This window comes from Crotalus tigris, unplaced genomic scaffold, assembly GCF_016545835.1.
Source record: "Crotalus tigris isolate CLP2741 ecotype Arizona unplaced genomic scaffold, ASM1654583v1 scf7180000017725.2566008, whole genome shotgun sequence".
In the NCBI taxonomy this organism is placed as follows: domain Eukaryota; kingdom Metazoa; phylum Chordata; class Lepidosauria; order Squamata; family Viperidae; genus Crotalus; species Crotalus tigris.
In genome coordinates, this window is record NW_024096593.1 from 361,668 (window position 1) to 384,685 (window position 23,018).

Below are 23,018 nucleotides of genomic sequence, written 5' to 3' on the forward strand. Positions count from 1 at the left end.
CTGGTGCCCAAAAGGTTGGGGGCCACTGCCTTAGAAAGTACATCAAACTGATATATTTTGATGAGGGCCATAAAAAATTCTTCAAATACTATAAGATCTTTAAACATACAAACATGACATGCATACTGTAGAATACTGGAGACAAAAGAATGCAAGTTTTGGGCTAGCACTTTGCATTTCTATTCTGTATATGATTTGGGTAAATTTATAATAAAATCTATCTTATTTAAGTAAATGTATAATGAAATCTGATCTGATTTATGGTGTCATGCCATTATAGCTGACAGCCAATAAAAGGGAATGGTAGCATAATGACATGTAAATTGGCAATAGCTTATATCACATACACACAACTGAACACCTTGGTGTGAGCTGCATGCCAAACCAGCAAATGGAGCTATTGCTGACATTACACTATAGCTGAGCCAAATTTAACATTCTGTAACTTTGAGTATTTATATAGATCTCCGTGAAACAAAAAGCCTTCACATAAATGGTTTCAGAAATGCAATGGGAATAGATTCAACAATGTTTCTAGTGTGTATTTCAAAGGGCACCAAATCACTATTTAAATAATCCTTATGTTCTGAAGGGTTATGAACATTATTAAGAGAGAGGAAATTTATCTGTTTTTTTTTAATCACTAAAAAAGGAGGCTGGTAAACTATTTGTTATTTACCTGGGATATTGTTGGGACCAATGTATCCATTTTGCCTTTAACTAATTTGAAGTCAGCATCTATCCAGACATTAGACAAGGCTATCTTTATTACACTGTGAAACAGTCAATTAAACCATTGATCATCCTCTGTACGTTACGCTGTAATGTAAGTATATAGTCTGTTCTTACATATTCATAAGTTTAAACAAAGCGATTCTTTTTAGCATAATGGATACCTTGCTTTGTATATCTCGTGCATTGCGTAGTGATACTGACAGTTTGTTAGTTATAAAATCACCATTTTTGCCTTGGAAAAGTCTGGCTCCCAATGTATCTCCCATAGTAAGTACACTTATAACTAAGCAGTTCCATTATATTCAGAGGCATTTCTCTCTGAGTAAGCATTGCTTCATAAAGAGATGCAACAACACAACCACTTGTTAATGTTATTTTAATAAAAAACACAGAGGAAAGATGTACATATGAACCCATTTTTCTCCAATCCGGCATTCTCCAGATGTTAAGTCCAGAACTCCCAAAGTGTCCCAGCCAACATTTGAATTTGGGAAGTTATATCTTAACACATGTGGAGATTACTAAGATGGAAAGATTGCATAGAGATGATCCTAAAAATGCATTTTGGCCATATTATATATATATATTTAAATTGCAATTATTTAAAGCTATATTTTATGCCAAATAATTGAAGTCTGTATTTTAAAAAAAATTGCATTGATTACTTCAGTTTTCCGATAAAAATCTAAAAATAGGCTTTTTTAAAAAAAACGTATTTTCCACATGGAAGTGTTATTAATCATGTGAATAACTGGGAAAGCAAGAATAAGAAATTCCAAAGTAGGATTTCTATTGTAATTTTTTCCATTTGAAAAGGTAAACCATCTCTGCAGCCATTAGAAACCACTGAAAATATATTTTAAAGACCTTTTTAGTTTTATGTAAAGTGCCTTAAAAAGCAATATATTTGAACTTCCATTATAGGGAACTAACTACCATCTAACAATCCTATTATTATAACTTTATAGATTAGAAGGACTGTCTGAAAGGACCTGACACCATGGCCTGTAGTTTGACACTTATAACCTCTGATCTTACTGTGATGGAACCGAATCTATGTCATGACAACAAGAGCAGAAATTGAAAATGAATGAACTCTTGAGTTGATATTTTAGAAGGGCAATGCCCTGTGTTGAACTCTAAGCACTGTAAATAGGCAACAAACTCCAGCAAGTTAAAAACTAAAATGTTTGCTGTAGCTAAAGCACAGCGTTTCTAATATGCAGTTTTGGAAAGAATAAACCTTAATTGCAAAGAACTAAAGTGCTGCACAACATAATCCTTCATAAAACAGTAGATCACATAATGGACTCAGAATCAGTCCTCCTGAGAAGCCAGAATCATCAGACTTTGCCTCTCCTCAACGCTCATCTAGCAGCCCTTGCATCGTCCAGTCACATACAGGAAGTGGAGCCACAGCAAATTTAACCTTCTTCACTCCTTCAGCCATTTTAATTCTAGCTATTCATAGAAAGACATAAGAGATAGATATTCCAGCTGAATTAAAGCTCTACAGGTTGCTATTAAAAGTTCCAGATATCATATCTAAAGAAGCCAAAGAGGTTGGCCACAAATGGTTCAGTTATAAGAATTGAATTTGCAATCAAGAATTTTGCAAGTGGGGCCATTAGAGGAACAAGAAAAAGTAACATGGCATTTTGCTTAAAGGTCCAGAGGTAAAAAGCCCCACCTTAGCATATCAAAAAACAACCCCAGAAATAATTTCATTTTAAGTGCAGCAGCCCTTTGCGCCTCAGAGCAGTGGTTTTCGCCAGAAACGGAGAAATATTTCCCAGGGCGGAATGGGACGAGTGAACCCGGCTGCCTTTACATGCCCACTTCTTCTCAGGCGCCTTACTGCAGCTCACCCCAGGCGAGCCTTCTAGCTCTGCCCCTTTCTCCCCAGCATTTTCCAGGGCTATTTGGCTGCAGGGGATATTTAAACGAGCATCTGGGCTGCCAATTCGCATGGCAATGCGTAGGCCACCTCTGACACAGGAAGAAGAGCCTGGAGGGAAAGGGAAGAGGAAGAGGAGGAAGGCGAGGTGCTGGCCAGCAAAAGTGTGGGGAACGGAGAGCCTCGCAGACGGAGCAAGCAAACTTACAAAAAGGGGAGCCCTCCCTCCCTCTCTCTCTCTCTCTTACATACACACACATAAACACACACACACGCGCGCGCGCGCTTTCTCTCCCTTCTCTCTCTCTCTCCAAAGGCACCAGAATGAAGTACGTGGATGGAAGGGTGCAATCATGCAGCGAAGCCTGATCGGATTGTTATTAACTATGTCATTGTGGGGGCAGGGGTGGCAGCCCCCCCTTGACCGCTTACGAGTACATCAAAGCAAGCTCCCCCGTATCCTGTGCCCTATGCTCCTCACCCCTTGGTGTGGGGATTGGCTGTCCGGATGATAGTTTAAGTGTCCCACGCCAATATGCCAATAAAACAAGGCTTCTGTTGCCCTGGAAACGCTTCCACCCCCCGCCAGGGAATCCAGGCATCCAGGCCGCCGCTGCTCTTCTGCCTGACAGGGAATCCCACAAAGGAGCTGTGGGGGGGTGAGACGCCTGGCTGTCCCTGTCCTCCCTGCAGCCCGCCCACTTGCACTGTTTTATGTTTACATGTTTGATGACAAACAGCCTTATGTTTATAAGTGAGTATAGCCCAAACTCTATATTTTAACTGGAAAGGTTGGGGGTTGTCTTATACGCCCAGTCATCTTATACGCCGGAAAATATGGTAACTATTTTTGTAATGTTCATTTTAAGCATGAGGATAGACATAATCTCTTATTGATCTTTAAATTATTCTAAGAATGAAGGTGAAAGTTTGTTCTCTGAGCTTTTGGGTTGGTTTCCGAATGTTTAGTTACCAGGCTAGGTAACATATCTTCAGCAGAGTTTAGGGGATGTCAGTGTTCTTATGTTTAGAATAGAATAGAATAGAGCTAGAAGGGACCTTGGAGGTCTTCTAGTCCAGCCCCCTGTTCAAGCAGGAGAACCTACACCATTTCAGACAAGTGACTGTATAGTCTCTTCTTAAAAATCTCCAGTGATGGAATGCCCACGATTTCTGGAGGCAAACTGTTCTACTGGTTAATTGTCCTCACTGTCAGGAAGTTTCTCCTTAATTACAGGTTGCTTCTCTCTTTGATCAGTTTCCAACCATTGTTTCTTGTCCTGCCCTCTGGTGCTTTGGTGAATAACGTGACCCCCTCTTCTTTGTGGCAGCCCCTCAAATACTATCATGTCTCCCCTATTTCTTCTTTTCTTTAGACTAACCAAACCCAAGTCCTGCAGCCATTTTTCGTATGTTTTAGTCTCCAGGCTTTTGATCATCTTAATTGCTCTTCTCTGAATTTTTTCCAGATTCTCAACATATTTTTTGTGATATGGTGACCCAAATTGGCTGCAGTATTCCTGGTGTGGTCTTATTAGGGTTTTATAAAGTGGTACTAATACTTCACGTGATCTTGATTTTATGCCTCTGTTTATACAACCCAGGATCGTATTAGCTTTTTTTGGCTGCTGCTGCTGCACACTGCTGACTTATAGTCAAGAGTCCACTAGGATTCCAAGGTTCCTCTCACAATTAGTTTTTAAGGCAAGTCTCATGTAATGTGTACTTGTACCTTTGATTTTTCCTGCCTAAGTGTAAGAGTTTGCTTTTCTCCACATTGAAACTCATTTTGTTGGATAGGGCCCATTGTTCAAGTTTGTCAAGATCTTTTTGGATCCTGACTTTATCTTCTGGGGTGTTGGCTACTCCTCCCGTTTGGTGTCATCTGCAAATTTGATGAGTTCCCCTTCAATTCCCTAATTTAAGTCAGTTACGAAGATACTGAAGACGCAACCTTGTGGTACCACTGCCTACTTCTCTCCATGTGGATGTAGTGCTACTGAGGACTACTCATTGAGTATGGTTTGCCAGCCAGTTACAGATCTATCTGGTGGTGATGTTGTCTATTCCATCTTTTTCTAGCTTACCAAGGAGTAGGTTGTGGTCTACTTTATCGGATGCCCTGTAATGTGATGTGATGATCATGTGATGGGTCAGGTATCATCACAAGATCCATCACAAGACCTTCAGTTGATACACCCACACCTGACGCCCTTATAAACAGGAGAACACTGACACAGACATCCACTAAACACCGCTGAAGATGTTACCTAGCATGGGTAACTAAACATTCTGAAACCAACCCACAAGCCTGGAGAACGAACCTTCATCCTCATCCTATATCCAGACTACAGATATTCGCCACTATTGCTTACTCTAGAAATGTTTATGACTGGATTCTAGGTACAGGTAGTCCTCATTTAATGACTTTCTCAGACAATGACCATTCACAGTTATGAAAAAGTACTAGTTCTTGATTGAGGTATTTACTTCTTGATTTTTGGCCTGATGTTAATTTTGGTGTTAATCTATACTCATCTGGGTGTTGACTGCTGCTGGAGAGGTGTTTGGGTCTTTTTATTCCCTTTCTGGCTGTTGATTGTCTTTTTTGCACTATGTTGTTTATGCCAATATGTCTATTGATGGCCAATTTGTTACAGTGCCAGGCTTCCAGGAATTCTCCAGCATTTTTGAACTTGGCTTGGTGTAGGATGGTCACAATTTCCCAGTTGAAACTATGGTTAAGTCTGTCCATATGTTGTGAGATTAAAGACTTGTAATTATGTCTTCTGACTGCCAGTTGGTGTTCAGGGATTCATTCTGCTAGTCTTCTGTCTGTTTGTCCTGTACAGGGCCTGTTGCAGTCTTTACACTGTATGTTGCGGATGGCTTGTTTTTTTCTTCTGAGGCTGCTAGGTCTTTTGGTTTACTTAGGATGTTCTGGAGGGCTTTAGTTGGTTTGTGTGCTATGCTGTTGCAGTGCGGCTGTAATAATCGATTAGTATTTCTGAGATGTTTTTGATATATGGCAGTGTTACCCTTTTTACAGCTTGTGCTGGTTGTACTATATTTGGTTGAATGGTCAGGCACTTTTTGATGATTGCATGGATATCCATTTTGTTGGAAGATATTGTATAGATTATCTGTTTCCTTTTTTCTGTTGCTCACAGTTGCCATAGAATGCCTGTCTAAATAGAGTTCTTACAACGGAGACATGAAATTATCATATTTGAATATGAAAGGGACAATAGTAAATAATCCTATTAATGGTATTTACTTGAATTTCAATAAATTAAAATTTGCTTTTATTTTGCCTCCAACCATTTACTTATTCTGACTCTTCCTGCTTTTTGACTTATAACCCTGGTGATCTAATTAAAGGGCCAAGTTTTTCCTCTATTTGAAAATAAGTTTTACAACCTTTCCTTAAATAAATAAGCAAACAAGGTTAAACATGGTGAAGTTTTCTGGCTGTCAACATGTGTCCTTCATCATTGACTTGAATCATAACCAAGAAGTACAGAGAACAGGAAATGTTGGTGTTTGTTATTAACATTCTCTTTACATTTCTATTTTCTCCAACATACATTATATTGCAACATACTGGATTCTCCTTGGTCAAGGATGCAGAAGACCATCAGATATTTATAAAAACACATCACAGTTCTTAAGCTACAAACATTGCAAATAATTACAGGCAGTTCCAAGTTTAACCAATATCACAACTCTGGTCACGATGTTGATACCTTGCTGGTCTGATACATGAAAGTGGAATCTATTTTTGAAAATATTTCATAAGTGACCCAGAAGATTATAGACAAAAATTACTTGTAAAAGATATCTGGCAAGATAAAGCAGACAATCAAGAACAGTTATGAACTAATGTTGGTAAGAGCAGATCATGTATTGAATTAACAGAATGATATGAGATTAACTAGTGTATTGGGAACTGCAATGTTAAAGTCTGTAATAAATAAAGGGAGAATGGGAATATTTGGATAACTGTTATGATTGCTGGGGCTATATTTTTAATACTAAAACTTGGAAGCATAAATAATGCTGAAATTGAAGCCAGGTGCTGTAGCCTGAAAGCTTCAGCTTGGTTGTTTTTCCTCACAGCATATAAAGAGTAAATTTGCAGCAATGAGATTAGAAGAGGACTAGAGGTAGCAGTAACAGCAAAGGTTTGCAAACTGCAGACATTTGCTACTGGTTTCCAGATTTATCCAGAATAACATAGACTAAATGTCAGAAAGCATAGGACTTACAGTTCAAAGATCAGATGAAATCTTTTTCTCTTCAAGAAGGTAGATATCTAGGTCTCAAATCAAGACTGAGTTATACCAGATGTAAGACCTATATCTCATACCATGTAGAAAATTTATTACTGAGTTTTGTCTTTGTGTGAGAATAATATTTGTGAAAGGAAAGAATACCCTTTGCTAAGCAGTATTCGGTGCAAAATGTACTAATTTATAACCTTTTCATCCCCATCTCTTCCTGTAAAACATATTTTTTCAATATAACAGCATGATCACAGTCAATCAGCAATCATATGCTGAACATATTGATCCTATGGTTCCATGCCACTAGTGAGATTTGGTTTTGAATTAATATCAGGGGAAAAAAAGAATTATACCAAAACCCCCTATGAAAACTCTAGTTGTGTTGAATGTTTTCTAAATGAAATCCAGAAGATCAACTAACTGAAAATATTTCAGAAAAGCCACCTTAGGTACTTTTATGAATTGCATCTGTAACATTTTATTCAAAGCAAAGAGATCAATAGGGACTTACTGCTTGTAGTATTGTTACTTTCCCCAGCCTGCAGAAGAGGATCTGCATCCTGAATAACTTGTAATACTCCAACTGTTCGGATGGGAGTATCTACTGCTATGGAGCTTTCATTCACAGTGATATCACTAGCTCCTGTAATCTGATTGGTTGGTGGTCCTCCTATAGAAGCTTCAAAATCCGGAGGGATGTCATCCACACAATCTGCATTAGGCTAAAAGAAATTAAAAAGAAGAGAATCATAGAATTCGGAAGAAACTTTGTAAAAGATAATGTTCAGGAGTAATATTGATTGAAAAGGTTTCCCTCTGCCTCAAAATCACCCCTACAACTTGATATGTGATTCCGTCTTAATATATTCCATGTGTTATCAGGAAACCTATTGTTAACTATGTATTTTCATTTCACTTTAAACAAAAGTTGATCAAGGCTATATTAATTTGTATATTGAGCTGAAAATAAATGGTAATATCAGAAATTTGCTAGGATAGATTTTTGTTGAAAATTGCCCGGGATGAAAACACAACTCAGTTTATCAATATATAACATTTTCACATGAATTGGAATCCAAACTATTTTATACTTGCTATGGCCATACCTCTTTTTTTTTTTTGACGGCCATCTCTTCTCAATAACATACTACATGTACTTCTACTTCATAGCATCGATTCAGTTAAAATATTAAGAGAGAAACACACACAAAAGAGCACTTTTTAATTAAGCTAATGTAATCTTCAACATTTTATACCAGTACAGAGTCTACAATGAAATAGTCTTCCTCACCTAAAAGGCATAAGCAACTATTCTGGAACAAAACTAATCAAGTCCAAGCTATTTGGGAATCAGGAAAAGTTATAGCTCAATATATCAGAAGGGATTGTTTTTCTTTCAACAACTCCTTTTTTCTGAACCTTCACTGCTTTAGGAAACTCAAGATTTAATGAATTCATTGTGTTTTAAAAACAATGTATCAGCTGTAACACCAATACCAATGCAAATAGTACCAGTTTTAAACAGTTTCTCTATTTAAGTTCGTAAGTACACAAAATGGCCATAAAATACTCAGAGCTTTTATGCTGCATTGGAATATAATACTTGCTTTTACTTATAAATTAGTATATATGACTTGCTTTTAATTATAAAAAGAATACAATTTACAAAAATTAGGTAAATACAAAATTGTATTTTCAAAAATACGGTTTTACTTACTGTGTTACTTGGAATGCTTACCGGAATCCCTAGTGCTTTTAGTATATTCATTTTACACATAGGACAGGTACGATGATCTAGAAGCCATGGATCTACACAAGATTTGTGAAAGAGATGCCTATGAAATGAAGGAAAATTATATTTAGTTCAATGTTTCTTTTCTACAGGTTGGAATTTTCAAACATTACGTTGAAATAATTTATCTGGCAATATAAGGAATCTAAACTAGCAAACTTTTTTATCAACCTAAAAATGAAGTCAGAGCTGAAAAACAGAAGTATTTTGGAGTTGATTATAATGTAGTATTAGAATCAAAAGCAACAAAAAATGGAAAATGAATCTTTTTAGTATTATAAATATTACTATGATAGATTTTTTTTTAAAAATATATGGACATCACTTTTGGATGTATGTGAAATACAACATAAATAAATGAACAAATCCACTGTCCATAATAACAATTCCAAACTTAGATATAGATAATAACACATAATAAACAGTTCATTGTATTTTATTTATTGTGACACCAGTGCTAAATTTATCATAAAAGCTAAGACACATTTATCCTCATCCCAAATGTTATGATAGTACAGGCCAATAAATGTACAAACCTCTATATCAAGCAATCTAATGAAACTTTGAAAAAGATTCTGTTTCTTAAAACCAATTACTTGATTAAAATAAATTTGTTGGGATAATGATAATAACTTACCGGCAAGGCAAGATCCTGACAACATCATTTGGTTTGTAACCCTCAATACATACTGCACAGTTGTCAAAATCAGACTCTGTTTCCTAAAATAATAATAATAATAATAATAATAATAATAATAATAATAATATCAAGAGAGGAATATTTCAAGGAGATTATCACCATTACTATTTGTCATTGCACTGTTTCCTCTGTCAACAATACTGAATAACTCAGGACATGGCTATCAAACATCAAAAACATCTGCCAGACTATCCCACCTCCTTTATATGGATGATCTGAAGCTGTATGGAAAAACATCATCTGAAATAGAATCGCTGCTCAACACTGTCCGTATATATCGCCAAGATATTGTAATGGAGTTTGGCTTGGACAAATGTGCCACACTTACTATCAAACAAGGAAAAATAGTGAAAACTGAAGGAATCAAGATGCCCCACGAAAATAACATTAAGAGTCTGGATGAGGAAGAGTACTACAAATACTTGGGTATCCTTCAAGCTGACAACATCAAGCACACTGAAGTCAAGAAAAAGATTAGAGGTGAATACATCAAGAGAGTGAAGAAGATCTTAAAATCCAAACTCAATGGAGGAAATACCATAAAGGCAATCAACACCTGGGCAATCCCAGTCATTAGGTACACAGCTGGAATAGTGGACTGGACTCAAGCAGAACTAAAAGCAATGGATAGGCAGACCAGAAAAATAATGACAATGAATCATGCCCTTCATCCACGCAGTGACATTGATAGACTTTATCTACCAAGGCAAATAGGTGGGCGTGGAATGCTACAAGTACATCAGATGGTTGAAGAAGAAAAAATGGCTTTGGAAGAATATCTGAAGAACAATGATGAAGATGCACTGAAATTAGTATATCAGGAAGGCTTACTGACTACTGGAGAGACCAAACTGGCCTACAAAAAGACCAAATGAAGAACAGAATAGAGGCATGGGAAGACAAAGCACTACATGGCCAATACATTAAAAAAATAGCTGGGAAAGCAGATAATAATAAAACCTGGCAATGGCTAAGAGCAGGAAAATTGAAGAAAGAGACCGAGGGACTAATTCTGGCTGCACAAGACCAAGCCTTAAGGACAAATGCATACAAAGTCAAAATTGAGAAGACAGCAACAGACAGTAAGTGCCGCCTATGCAAAGAAGCTGAAGAAACAGTGGACCACTTGGTAAGCTGTTGCAAGAAGATTGCACAGACTGATTACAAGCAGCGGCATGACAAAGTAGCAACAATGGTGCATTGGAAGATCTGCAAAAAATATCATTTGCCTGTAAGCAAAAACTGGTGGGATCATAAAATAGAGAAAGTCATAGAAAATGATAAAATTAAACTGCTCTGGGACTTCAGAATTCAAACAGACAAGCACCTGCAACATAACACCCCAGACTTAACAATTGTCGATAAGAAAGACAAAAAAGTCTGGATAGTGGACGTGGCAGTGCCTGGAGATAGCAGAATAGAAGAGAAAGAACTGGAGAAGATAACAAAATACAAAGACCTACAAATAGAAATAGAAAGACTGTGGCAAAAGCAAGCAAGGGTAGTACCAATAGTAATAGGCTCCTTGGGTGCAATCCCAAAACAACTGGAGCACCACTTGAACACCATTGGCATTGACAAATTCGCTATTAGTCAATTGCAAAAGGCGGCCTTACTAGGAACTGCTTCCATCCTGCGACGATATCTGTAATACCATCAAACATCCACATCTGCCTATCCCAGGTCCTGGGTAAGGACTCGATAGGTAGACAAAATGCCAAATCCAGTCTGAACAACTGGCTGACTGTGCGATGATCAATAATAATAATAAATATTTTAAAATAACAAAAATGCAAGCTGAGTGAAATTCAGAGAGATGTGTCCTTGTTGATGTGGTCAGGATCTATGTGCAAATGAATAGTGGTAGGATATAACTATCTGATTTTTTTTCCTTTTTGTCCATGTAAATGGACAGTCTAAACTCCAGATCATAGTGGAAATTGTAGTTTTGCATGAACCTTCTTTATATTTATCCAATCTTCTGACCAATCTTTACACACTCCATTTTGTAGTTGCAAGTAAAAAGTTCTAGTTTTATTTTTTTATTATTATTATTTTGCCCTTAATATTGTCTCTGAACAAAGTGGTCATTTTTAAAGAGAAGTATTTTTTAAAATTACCTTATCTCCTTTCCTTATTGTTCTGACTTGGAGTTTGCTGATTGCTTTCTTTGCAGCATCTCCAAGACGACGCTGAAAAGAAAAAAAAAACACAGAATCATTTTATACTTATGGGATAAACTTTCATACAGATTACTTCTCGTATTAATAATAGTTGAAAACCATTTAAAACTAAAGAGGTAAAAACAAGGACTTGTATAGAGAACAAATACTGTACAACACTTAACATAGCACAGATTAAAAGTATGAAATTATGAATAGCATTGGTAAACAAAAATGTGAAATTTGGTTATTAAAGTTTAAATTCAAGCATTAAGAAAGATGTACCTTTCTCCACTTGCTTTTTTTGCCATTTATATGTAATTAACTTTCAGATCCACACCCTATGGTGTATCGTACAATCTTTCATTTGTAAAAATTTGGTTCTCAACTCAAACATGATGCTGCATACATCATCTGCATGCAGCATTACCTGGACATTTATGCCACTAAGTATCCTTAGGCTGTCTTTATGCATTACTGTAGTCCATAAATGCATGAACCAATCAAGAGTACATCACACATAATCCCTACACCAAAGGTCCCCAACCTATGGTCTGTGGCCTGGTACTGGGCTCCGGCCTGTTGGCCACCAGGCCAACTAGGAATAGCTGGTGAGCCCCACCCCATTCATGGTAACACCACCACATGGCACTGGCAGCACCATTTCTGCATGCGCGGGGACACTAGGACTGCTGCCGACATCACACGAGCATCAGCGGTCCATTTTCAACCGGCATCTGGGCGTCAGATCGTGTGCCATGGTGCACGTGTCCCATTTGGGCATGCACACACATGCTAGCGCTGCCATCATGCATGCACCCATGTGCACATGGAACCATACGTGCACACATTTCCCTGCACCAAAATCATATGAGCCTCTCGGCCATCTATCCCATAGGCAACTGAACTCTGTCCAACAAGGAGGAGACCAGTGACATGCACACAACCTGTTCCATCCACAGAAGGAGGAGGAGGATACTGACAAGGAAGAGGGCTATATGAATTGGTTGTGGTCATTGGAGTACATTGCAACAGCTCCTGCCATAAAGGGCACTCAAATTGGGCCTGAGCAACTCAGGCCAGATGCCCCTGAGGTTGTACCTAAAGCTGGGGAACAGGGAGAAGTCCTTAGAGAACTTGAGTGGAAGGCTGACAAGCAGCCTGAGCAGAGAGAATGCCACCAACATGAGGGAGAGTAGGAGATAGAATAGGAGAGGCTTCTATGGGGTAAGCCTGACGGGTCAATAGGGATAGGAGAATTATTAGCAATAACACATAAAGCTGCCAAATGTCTAATAGAGCTGGTCACCCAACTGCCCAAGAAAATAATGCCTATTTTGAAAAACTATCTGCTGGTATTTTTCCCTATTTCAACATGGAATATGGACATGGAGGACAGCAATAAAGAGTCCTTGGGAGTAGTTCTCATGTTACCCCCCATTCACTAATAAAATATAATACCAAACAGAAAATGTAAGTAAGAGAAATAAAATAGAGGTTGACAGACAAGTGGAAGTGAGATGCAGTCCAAATCTTTGAGAACTACTAATAAAGGATGGTCTTGCAGTAGGATTGAGTTCTAAAGAGGTCACCATTAGCTCAATGCTTCTAAAATAGATATAAGCCCCATATCGCCACTTAGGCCTACAGCTCATGAAGCAAAATGTCTAAGGAGACAATTTGAGACAAGAAAATCATTCCCACCTAGAAGTAAGATATCACTCCTAGATTTTGATACTATTCTGAATTGCCAACCTGCAAAAGTATTCCACCCAAATTGCTGCTCACCTCAAAACCTGCCAGAGCTTATACAACAGCAAGGTAGTAGTGAAGGTAGACAAATTTTACACCAAAAGAATTTTGGATAACTTCACTCCTGTTGGATGTCTGAAAAATCTGTTTTTGAATCCAAAATTCCAATATCTTCCCAATCACCCCCACTAATATTAAGCATGAAGGCTCTATCCAGTTATCTGGAATATTGCTGGTTGAAAGGATAGAACAAAGGATGGGGACCTGGTGGAATTCCTCTCTTTATTTAACTTCATAGCATTCCCAGAGAGCTGGTTGACTACAGATAAGGAAAAGATTCATTTTCCAGGCTTTAGATACTTGAAGTATAAGACGAAAGGGTAGACATCAGGAGGACTGACTATACTTGCCAATGCAAAGCTGGGCTGGCAAGTATGTGAATTGGTCTTGATGACTCTCATTATTTTGCTGTAAAATTTTATATAAATTCTCTGAAATAGTTCTACTGAACAAATATAAACCACCACATACATCTTCCCAATTTTCTCCCAATACTAGAAAAAACAGTGCTAAAGATAAACTCAAATCACTCTAAAGCTACTGTAATATTAGCAGGAAACTTTAATGCCAGGTTAGGGGCCTCTAGAAGATTTTGTATGCCTGGGTATTATTCCTGAGAATTATCTTATAAATAATCCACCTGGTTCTCTAGAGACCTCAAAATAAATACCGCAAGCTCATAACTGGTCTCCTTGATTTATAAATGTAACCTCCATATTTGAGGAGGTAAAGAACCTGGTTTTATATATCACTCAGGAAACTCTAACAGTGTTTTAGATTATCTATGTATTACATGAAACAAGATTGCTTTGTTATCAGACATCCAAGCTCACACAAGGAAGGATAGCAATCATCAAGTAATCACAGTCCATTTCCAAAGCAGATCTGATACTAAATTAGCTCTGCCTCCAGAACAGAGGCTATTAGCTAATCTTGAAGTAAGGCAGAATAGAAAGCTCAATTAAGCAAAAGTAAGGCAATATCTATCTTTCTGAATACAGAACATGTCCAGACTTGAACAAACTCAATTTTTTCCTCTATCCAATGTCCAGATAAAATCTTGACTCATTATACTGATTTGTGTCTTTCGCTGAGAAAATCCTTGACTGATCAACTTCCTACCAGAAACCAACAGCACATAAGTTCAAATTGGTTTGATTCTGACTATTTCTATACCAGAAAGTTATTGAAAGCAGCAATGCACCAGGTCCAGGGACACACTAATGTAAAAAAATACACTAAAATTTTAAAAATAAGGTGTCATTGCAAGAAAGTGATAGCATCCCAAAAAACTTCCTACACAGCTAAAATATGGTCAGATCTGGAAGAGAGAAATTTATTTTTTTTCTGGAATATTGCATCAAGTTTACTGAAGGAATGTAAATTCCAGTTTGATATTCTTATTCCAGCTTCAGTTTGGAAGGATTTATATACAAAACTACTTACTAATTCTAACTAGGGCTCCCTAGATAAGCAAATTATTGATACTCTAGTTTTTGAAAACCTTCTTCCCTGGCCTCCAGTATCAGTATCAGAAATCAAATTTATTGTCCAATCTCTAGATTCTAATAAAAGATCTAGAGAAGATTATTTTTATCTTCAGAACTCTAGAATTCTTCAACTAACTTATTGATTGGTGGGCCCCATTGTTAAGAGGGCTGTTATTTCATATAAATTTGTTTTATTTATTTACCGTATATGCCGGCGTATAAGATGACTTCCGGAAGCGCTAAACTCGGCGCCAAAGACAGGGGTCGTCTTATACTGGTAGTTTCCAACGTATAAGACAACGTTCTAGGAATGCAGCTCGGCGACAAAGACGGGGATTGTCTTACACGCCGGGTCGCCCAATACGCCAGCATATACGGTATTTAGGAAATGTATATGGCCTCCTACTCACTCAAAGTGACTCTAGGCAGTTTACAAACAACAATATATATTTGTTTTCGTAGAAAACACAGAACTCAGGATATCACTACAATAGATCTCAGGATGTCATCACACAACCCATTACCCAGGTCGTTACAAACAAAAGCCAGCATCTCAACTACTCAGGATGTTATGAAACAGCCAAACAATCCACAAACAATAACTCCTACACAGCCAACCAATCCACCTACAGCAACTAAGCCAGCACTCCACACCCCCCCCACCAATATATATAGAGAGACGGCAGTTCCAATCACACTTTGTTTGCACAAGCACGAAGCCGAAGACCCCAGCCTGAAGATGACGAGTGGGACCTCATCGAAACGTCGCCAAGATACTCTCAATCTTATACGGGAAAAGACCCAAATACACCGAGACCTGCACCAAGACCTGCACATACATACATGCACATACATACATACATACATACACACACACACACACACACACACACAAAATAGCAATAGCACTTAGACGGGGCGTTGACTTACCTGAACGCCTTTTCTCAGCACGGAGATGGATAATCCACTCAGTGGGTTGAGACTGTATTCCTGGCCAATCAGACCAGTCAGCCAAAGTTGCCACGCCTGTCCTGGACCACGACTTCCCAGTCTTGACACGAGCGCAGCCATTGACTGACAGTAAGACATTTTGGCTCAACTAAATATACCCTATTATCCTAGTCTATAAGGGTGGGTGTGGATTATCCATCTCCATGCTGAGAAAAGGCGTTCAGGTAAGTCAACGCCCCTTCTCCAGCACTGGAGATGGATAATCCACGCAGTGGGACATACCAAAGCCTATTGTCCCTTGGGTTGGGGAATAGACTGGTCCCGTGTGTAACTTTGGTCTAGAACCTGCTGGAGAACCCTCCTACCGAAGGAGGCCTCTGCAGAGGAGTACTTGTCGATTTTGTAATGGCGAATGAATGGAGAGGGCGAGGCCCAAGTGGCTGCCCTGCATACTTCTTCAATAGAAGCCTGCATGGCCCATGCTGCTGAGGTGGCAGCGCTCCTTGTGGAGTGGGCCGTGATATGCTTGGGGACTTGCAAGGACTCCGCCTGGTATGCCCCAGTGATGCATGCCCTAATCCACCTACCGATGGTAGAGGACGAGACCTTCCAGCCCCTAGTAGCGGGGTGGAAGGATATGAAAAGTGCTTCCGAGCGTCGGAATTCCGCTGTGCGCGAAATGTAATGTCTTAGTGCCCTTCGTATGTCCAAGGTGTGCCATTGTTGCTCCAGGGGATGAGCTGGGTTTGGACAGAAGTCTGGTAGGACTATTTCCTGTGATCTGTGAAAAAGGGAGTTGACCTTTGGAATGAAGGAAGGGTCTATTCTTAGGACTACCTTGTCCCTGTGAAAGTGACACAGGTCCTTCCTCGTTGAGAGAAGCTAACTCAGATATCCATCGAGCTGACGTGATAGCTACTAAGGATGCTACCTTATGGGTCAGGTAGCGAATGTCACATGTTTTGAGTTGTTCGAAGAGCGCTCTGGTAAGAGCTTGTAGTACTCGTGGTAGCCAATAAGGGGCCACAAGGATTACCTCGGCTCTTTCCCGCAGAATCTTGCGTACTACCGCTGGAAGGAGAGGTAAGGGTGGAAACGAGTATAGGAGTCCCCTTGGCCATGGGCTCCGTAACGCATCCATCTGCTCTGCTCCCCTGGATGGGAATCGGGAGAAGAAGCGAGTTAGGTGGGCATTGGAAGGAGAGGCAAATAGGTCCACCTGGGGAAGCCCAAAGCGGTGACAGATCTCCCTGAAGATCCTCGGGTGTAGTTGGCACTCCGAGTGATCTATTGTTGATCTGCTCAACAGATCTGCTTGGATGTTTGCCTCCAAGTGGTCGGCCTATGTGGTCGGCCTTTATGGAGGCCAGATTTTGTTCTGCCCAGTCCCCCAGTAGAGGGCCTCGGCCGAGAGCGAGCGAGAGTGTGTGCCCCCCTGACGGTTTATGTGGGCCTTGGCTGTCACGTTGTCTATCAGGACCAGTACGTGTCTGCTTTTTATGCTGCTGTGGAAATGCCTTAATGCTAGGTGAATAGCCCACAGCTCGAGCCAGTTTATGTTGTGTCGGAGGTCCACCGCTGACCAGCGGCCCTGTGACCACTTGGTCCCCAAGTGGGCTCCCCAGCCGAATAAGCTCGCATCTATTGTGACTACTACTCTGTCTGGTTCCCTGAAGGGGGACCCCCTGAGGAGAGCTGGAGATAGCCACCACCTGAGGGAGTGCCGTACTCTCAGAGGTATGCCTACCCTCTTCCAGGATGCACTGATTTGCTGTCTCTGAAACGGGAGCATGAACCACTGCAGTTCTCGAGTGCAGCCTTGCCCAAGGAACTATTGCTATGGTCGATATCATCTTCCCTAGCAGCTGGGAGAGGCAGACCAGCGTCACTGACTGACCGCGGCTTACCTGTTTTACGGCTTTCCTTATGCTGCTGAGGCGTTCCTGTGATAGGTACACCTTGCACTCCTCTGTGTCTATGACCGCTCCCAGATGGAGTATTCTCGTAGTTGGGGTTAGATGGCTCTTTGGAAAGTTCACCGAGAAGCCGTGGTCCTGCAGCAGTTTTATCACTAGCTTTAGGTCCGCCTGAGATTGTTGGGCGGACGATGACTGGATTAGAATATCGTCCAGGTAGCACTGGACTCTGACCGGGACGTTTCTTAGGCGTGCTGCCAGAACCACCAGAATCTTGGTGAACACCCTGGGCGCTGATGACAGGCCGAATGGAAGTGCCCTGTATTGAAAATGGTGCCCCCTGTAGGCGAACCGTAGAAAGCGGCGGTGAGCCAGAGAGATAGGGATGTGCAAGTATGCCTCCGTGAGGTCGATCGATGCCAGAAAATCCCCTTTCCTTACGCTTCCAAGGATGGAGCGTAGTGTCTGCATTTTGAATTTGCGGTATTTTATGTAGAAATTTAGCCTTTTTAGATCCAGGATGGCTCTCCAACCCCCCGAGGGTTTTGGGACCACGAAGAGGATAGAATAAAACCCCTGGTCTCTCTGGTTCATAGGCACCGGCTCTACGGCCCGTATGTTTAGAAGGTGCTGAACGGCCTCGTTCATGAGCCTTCTCTTTGTTGGGTTCGTGGGACAGGGGCACGGGCGGAAGCGGTTCGGGGGTTTTGAGAGAAATTCTAGAGATAGACCGTGACGTATGGTGTTCCTGACCCATACGTCCGTGGTGGTCTCTTCCCACTGGGGAGCAAACCCTGCTAGTCTGCCCCCTATGGGAAGGTCTGGGTGGGAGTCATCTGGTACGGCGGAAGGGGCAGTTGCTCCCCCGAAAGGGCCGTCTTCCCTGCGTTTGCCTATGTCTTGTGTTCTGTCTGTCCCCCTGTCTTTCCCTATCCTGTCTAGCTTGGAAGGGTTGGGAATTTTGAAAATAGTTGACCCTGGTTTCCGTACGAAAGGATTGTTTCCTTCCCCAGGAGCCGGGTCTCTTGTCCTGCCTTTTAAGCATGTGTTTAAGGACCTTGCGCTTGTCCTTGTTCTCTGTCAGGTATGGCGTTAGTGCCTCACCAAACAGCTTTGCCCCTTGGTACGGAGCCGAAGCCAATTTCCACTTGGATTTGGTATCCGCCTGCCAGTTCTTTAGCCAGAGGAGGCGCCTGCTCGTGTTGTTTGCCGCCATTGCCTTGGCTGAAAACCTGGTCGCTAAAAGTGTCGCGTCCGACGCATATTCCGTGGCCGCTATCATTTTGCTGAGTTCCTGGTGAGTGCGTACGTCCTCCATGGGAACCCGGCCCTGTAACTCACGGAGCCAACAGAGTGTGGCTCTGGTGAAAAAGGACGCGGAGGTAGTCGCCCTGGTAGCCCAAGCTATTGCTATTGCGTTCTCCTGTAGTTGGACTCACTCTTTCGGTCCTCGGCTTTAAGAGCCTCAGCAAAATCTCCTGATATGGCCGTGTCCGATATCAGGGGACCTATGGGCTCGTCCACCACCGGCACCTCCAATGTTCCCTCTAGCTCCCTTGCTACGTTAAATAGCTTCCTCTCCGCATTGCTAGGAAGCGGTAGGGAGGTTGGCGCTGCCCACTGTTTCCTTATTGTGTTTAGGAACATGGTCGGGCATGGTATGCGGTATTGAGTGGTTACCTTTTCGGCGAACGTTGGCTCAGCCTCCGTGTCAACTGGGACGGGCTCCGCTGGTGTCCCATGCCCCAGATGGGCTGTGGCCTCAGCCTTGCGCAGAATGGTAACAAAAAGAGAAGGGTTAAACAGGCCGCTGAAGGATGGCCCTTGAGGTGAGGTGTCCTCCTCTTCCTCAGACATTTGAATCCCTTGTGACGTATCTGGCTGGTCCAGGTAAGCTTCCTCTGAGACCGACGAGTCTGAGAAGGAGGAGAGGTCCTGATGGTCCTCCGTTTCCTCCCGATGCCTCGTTCTAAGTCCTAGAGGCTTGGCTCTGGAAGTTTGAGCCCTGGCCTCAAATGCTCGGTCCACTGCCTGTGCTATTAGGGTAGCTAGCAGATCCCCCATCAATGCAGGAGGAGTAACCATTGCCTGCGACCCTGCAGGTGCTGTGGTTAGCATGGTCCTCGGGGTTTCCTGTAACCTCCGTGGGGAGGGGGATCGGGAGAGCGATGAGAATTCACCTATCCCACCCTCTGTTTGGGACTGTGATGAGTTCCCTATTGACCAAACGCCCCATGGGGATGAAGGAAGACCCAGCGGTAGATCGGGACCAATCCCCCCATTCTGCCTATTTTCAGTTCTGGCCCTTTTCTGGGCTCTGTTGAACTCTTTTTCTAGGGCTTGGTGTCTTCTGATTGCCTACTTGTCAGCCTTCTTTGATGACTTCCTTGCAGCCTTTCTAGGGGCTGCAGAGGATTCCGAATCCTCTGAAGCGGGTGTTCCAGAGGATGAAGGCAGGGCTCCAGTGGAGGGAATGATTGCTTCCTCCATTCTCCACTAACGCCGGGCCGCGATAGGGGGGACCCAGGTAGTAGGAGAGCTCCAACTTTGAGTAAGGACAGGCGCACTACAGGGGGCGTCTGGAACTCTGGAGCAGACTCTGCAAAATTGTCAGAGTTAGTCACTGTGCACGGATAAGAACAGGCACACTAATGGGAATGCCTGGAACCCGGCTTGACTATGGTGGGTAAGGACAGGCACGCGACTGGGGATGCCTGGAACCCACCACTAAATCCAGAAGCGTACGGGCCACTAATGGGGGACCCGAAGTCCGGAAGGAGCCAAAGGCAACTGAACACAGTTAGTTATGAAAGGTTCTTATTTACTTTGGATTGAAGACACCAAGTCCTGGAACAAGCAGCTATGTGTCTGATTTGAATGTCTCTAAATGAATAATAGATGCTCTAGTACCCTAGTACTGCTTGCCTATTATTTTACTCCAGCGGCTGGACCTAGGCTTCTCAGGGAGCCTTGGATCCCGTTTGCACAAAATATGGCCGCCGCTTCCAGGAGACTACTGTGCATGTGTTAAAAGGGCCAGGAGGCTACTGCGCATGTGCTAAAGAAGCAGGAGACTACTGCGCCTGTGCTAAAAAGGCTGCCGGTGCCACGTGCGGTTGTAACAAAGAGCCGCGCGTGCTCTCAGCTGCCCAGACAATGGCGCCTCGTTTAAAAGACCCTGAGCAGCCTGGTGAGTGAAAGAAACTGCTCCTTTGCTCGCCAGCTGTTTCCCGTAATCAATCTCCCTCCCAGCATGCGTCCCCTTTGTCCTCCGTTCCCCTCGCTAATTGCTTGCCTTTCTGTCTTTCTTTCTTTTTCTTTTTTTAAACACGAGGGTTGCACGAGCTTCCCGTTTGCTTAAGGCGGCAGCCGGCTGCTCTGGCTGTGAGAGGGTGGTTGGGGTTTGGGTGAGGGAGGGGAGTTAGGGAATTCCCCCTTTTAAGTGAGGGTGGTTTCCCCTGTAGGGAATCTGACTTCCTGAGTCTTACAATTTAGCAAGGGAATTTTAGAGTAATCAATTAAATTGAATTAAATTATCTTTAATTAACTTTTAAACTAAGCAATTTCAGCTACTAGAAAATAATCCCCCCAATGGAAAGGAACTATACCTGCCTAGGAGCCAAAGTTGTACGTCTGTCTCTGTGGCCAGATCAGTCAAGACTGGGAAGTCGTGGTCCAGGACAGGCGTAGCAACTTTGGCTGACTGATCTGATTGGCCAGGAATACAGTCTCAACCCACTGAGTGGATTATCCATCTCCAGTGCTGGAGAATTATATACTGCTTCACAGTGCTTTACAGCCCTCTCTAAGCAGTTTATAGTCAGCATATTGCCCCCAACAATCTGAGTCCTCATTTTACCAACCTCGAAGGATGGAATAAATAAATAAATAAAACCAATATCTCCCCACCTACCCACCCTGGCAACAACACACATAGTCAAATGAGCCATTTGATGGGTTCAATCCCTCTCTGGGTTCCCCGGGCCCATTGGCAAATCCAGGGCCTTACAAAAGAGTGTCAAAATGGGGACCAGTCTAATTTCTGCAGGGATGATATTTCAAAGGGAGGGTGCCATCACGGAGAAGGCCTGAGTCCCACCAGATGTACCTCCTTAGGGGATGGGACCTGCAACATTCCTTGCCTCCCCGTTCTGGTGGATTAGGTGGATATTACCGGCAAAAGACGGTCCCTCATATAAGCTGGTGTGCTTTAAAGGTGACAACCAGCACACTGAATTGCATCCAGAAGGAAATCGGCAACCAATGCAACTCCCGCAGGAGATGTAAATAACACAGATTGCATCCCAGTCATATGGGAAATCGCCATTATAGTCCCCATATATAAAAAGGAGGACAAAGATGACCCAAAAAATTATAACCAGTGAGCCTTATTGGAATTGTGGCTAAAATGCATACAAAACATGTTTTGAACAAAAAAGAAGACTGGGTAACAGAAATAAATTGCTTAGTGGAGGAACAAACTGGACCGGAGTGTTCCATAGTAAACAATTTGTTTTATTTTACACCAGTCATCACTATGTGTATATTGATGTCTCTCACCCATCACAGCTCTTGGGTCAGGAGCAGGAAAAATTACCTATAGAGATTATGGGGGGGGAGCGGTTGCTGAATAAGGCAATCAGTAAATGAGAAATGTCTGCATTGCAAATGAACTCATGTTAAAAGATAAAGGAGTTAACTTGACAAAATCAATATTATTTCAGTTTATTTTTACATTGAGGAAAGCAAAACTCATTTTATTACCTCCCCTTTCACTTGGGAAATTTATGCCGCATTTCTTCATGTAAATCTGAAATTGGAATAATTTCTTACCCATCTGTTCCCAATTCTTTTGTCTCAAAGCAATATTTCAGGTTTCAACAAAGAGACAGCAATTCATATACACACCAGATAATATTTCAAATAGTTCTCTGTGTGTGTGTTTGTGTGTGTGTGTGCTTGTGTGTGTACCCTTATGCATATATGTATAATGATTTTGTTGTTTTTCTTTTAAAAACCATGCAATGGATGATAAAAAAAATGCATCATTTTTTAAAAAGGCAAAAGGACTACTGGCTTTAGAAGCAGGTAACTAGTAATATTTGGATATGTTGGAGCAGAGGTCCCCAACCTTTTGGGCACCAGGGACCGGTTCCACGGAGAGAGGTTTTCCGTGGACCAGAGGGAGCGTGGTTTTGTGTGCTGCCTGAATCCCATGGATGGGGCTTTGCTTGTTTGTGTGGACCAGTTGCTGGCATGCCGCAGACCGGCACCGGT

The 23,018-nt window shown here is 41.8% G+C and overlaps 1 protein-coding gene across 1 annotated transcript in view; it reads right to left on the bottom strand.

The window, feature by feature from the left end:
- Positions 1-23,018, bottom strand: part of RNF150 (ring finger protein 150) — a 137,416-nt gene that overhangs the window by 12,410 nt on the left and 101,988 nt on the right. Inside the window, exons 3-6 of the mRNA XM_039338929.1 lie at positions 11,531-11,602; positions 9,348-9,430; positions 8,657-8,753; positions 7,430-7,640 (exon numbers count right to left, since the gene is read on the bottom strand). Coding sequence (XP_039194863.1) covers positions 7,430-7,640; positions 8,657-8,753; positions 9,348-9,430; positions 11,531-11,602 — 463 coding nt within the window. The remainder of the gene's footprint in view (positions 1-7,429; positions 7,641-8,656; positions 8,754-9,347; positions 9,431-11,530; positions 11,603-23,018) is intronic.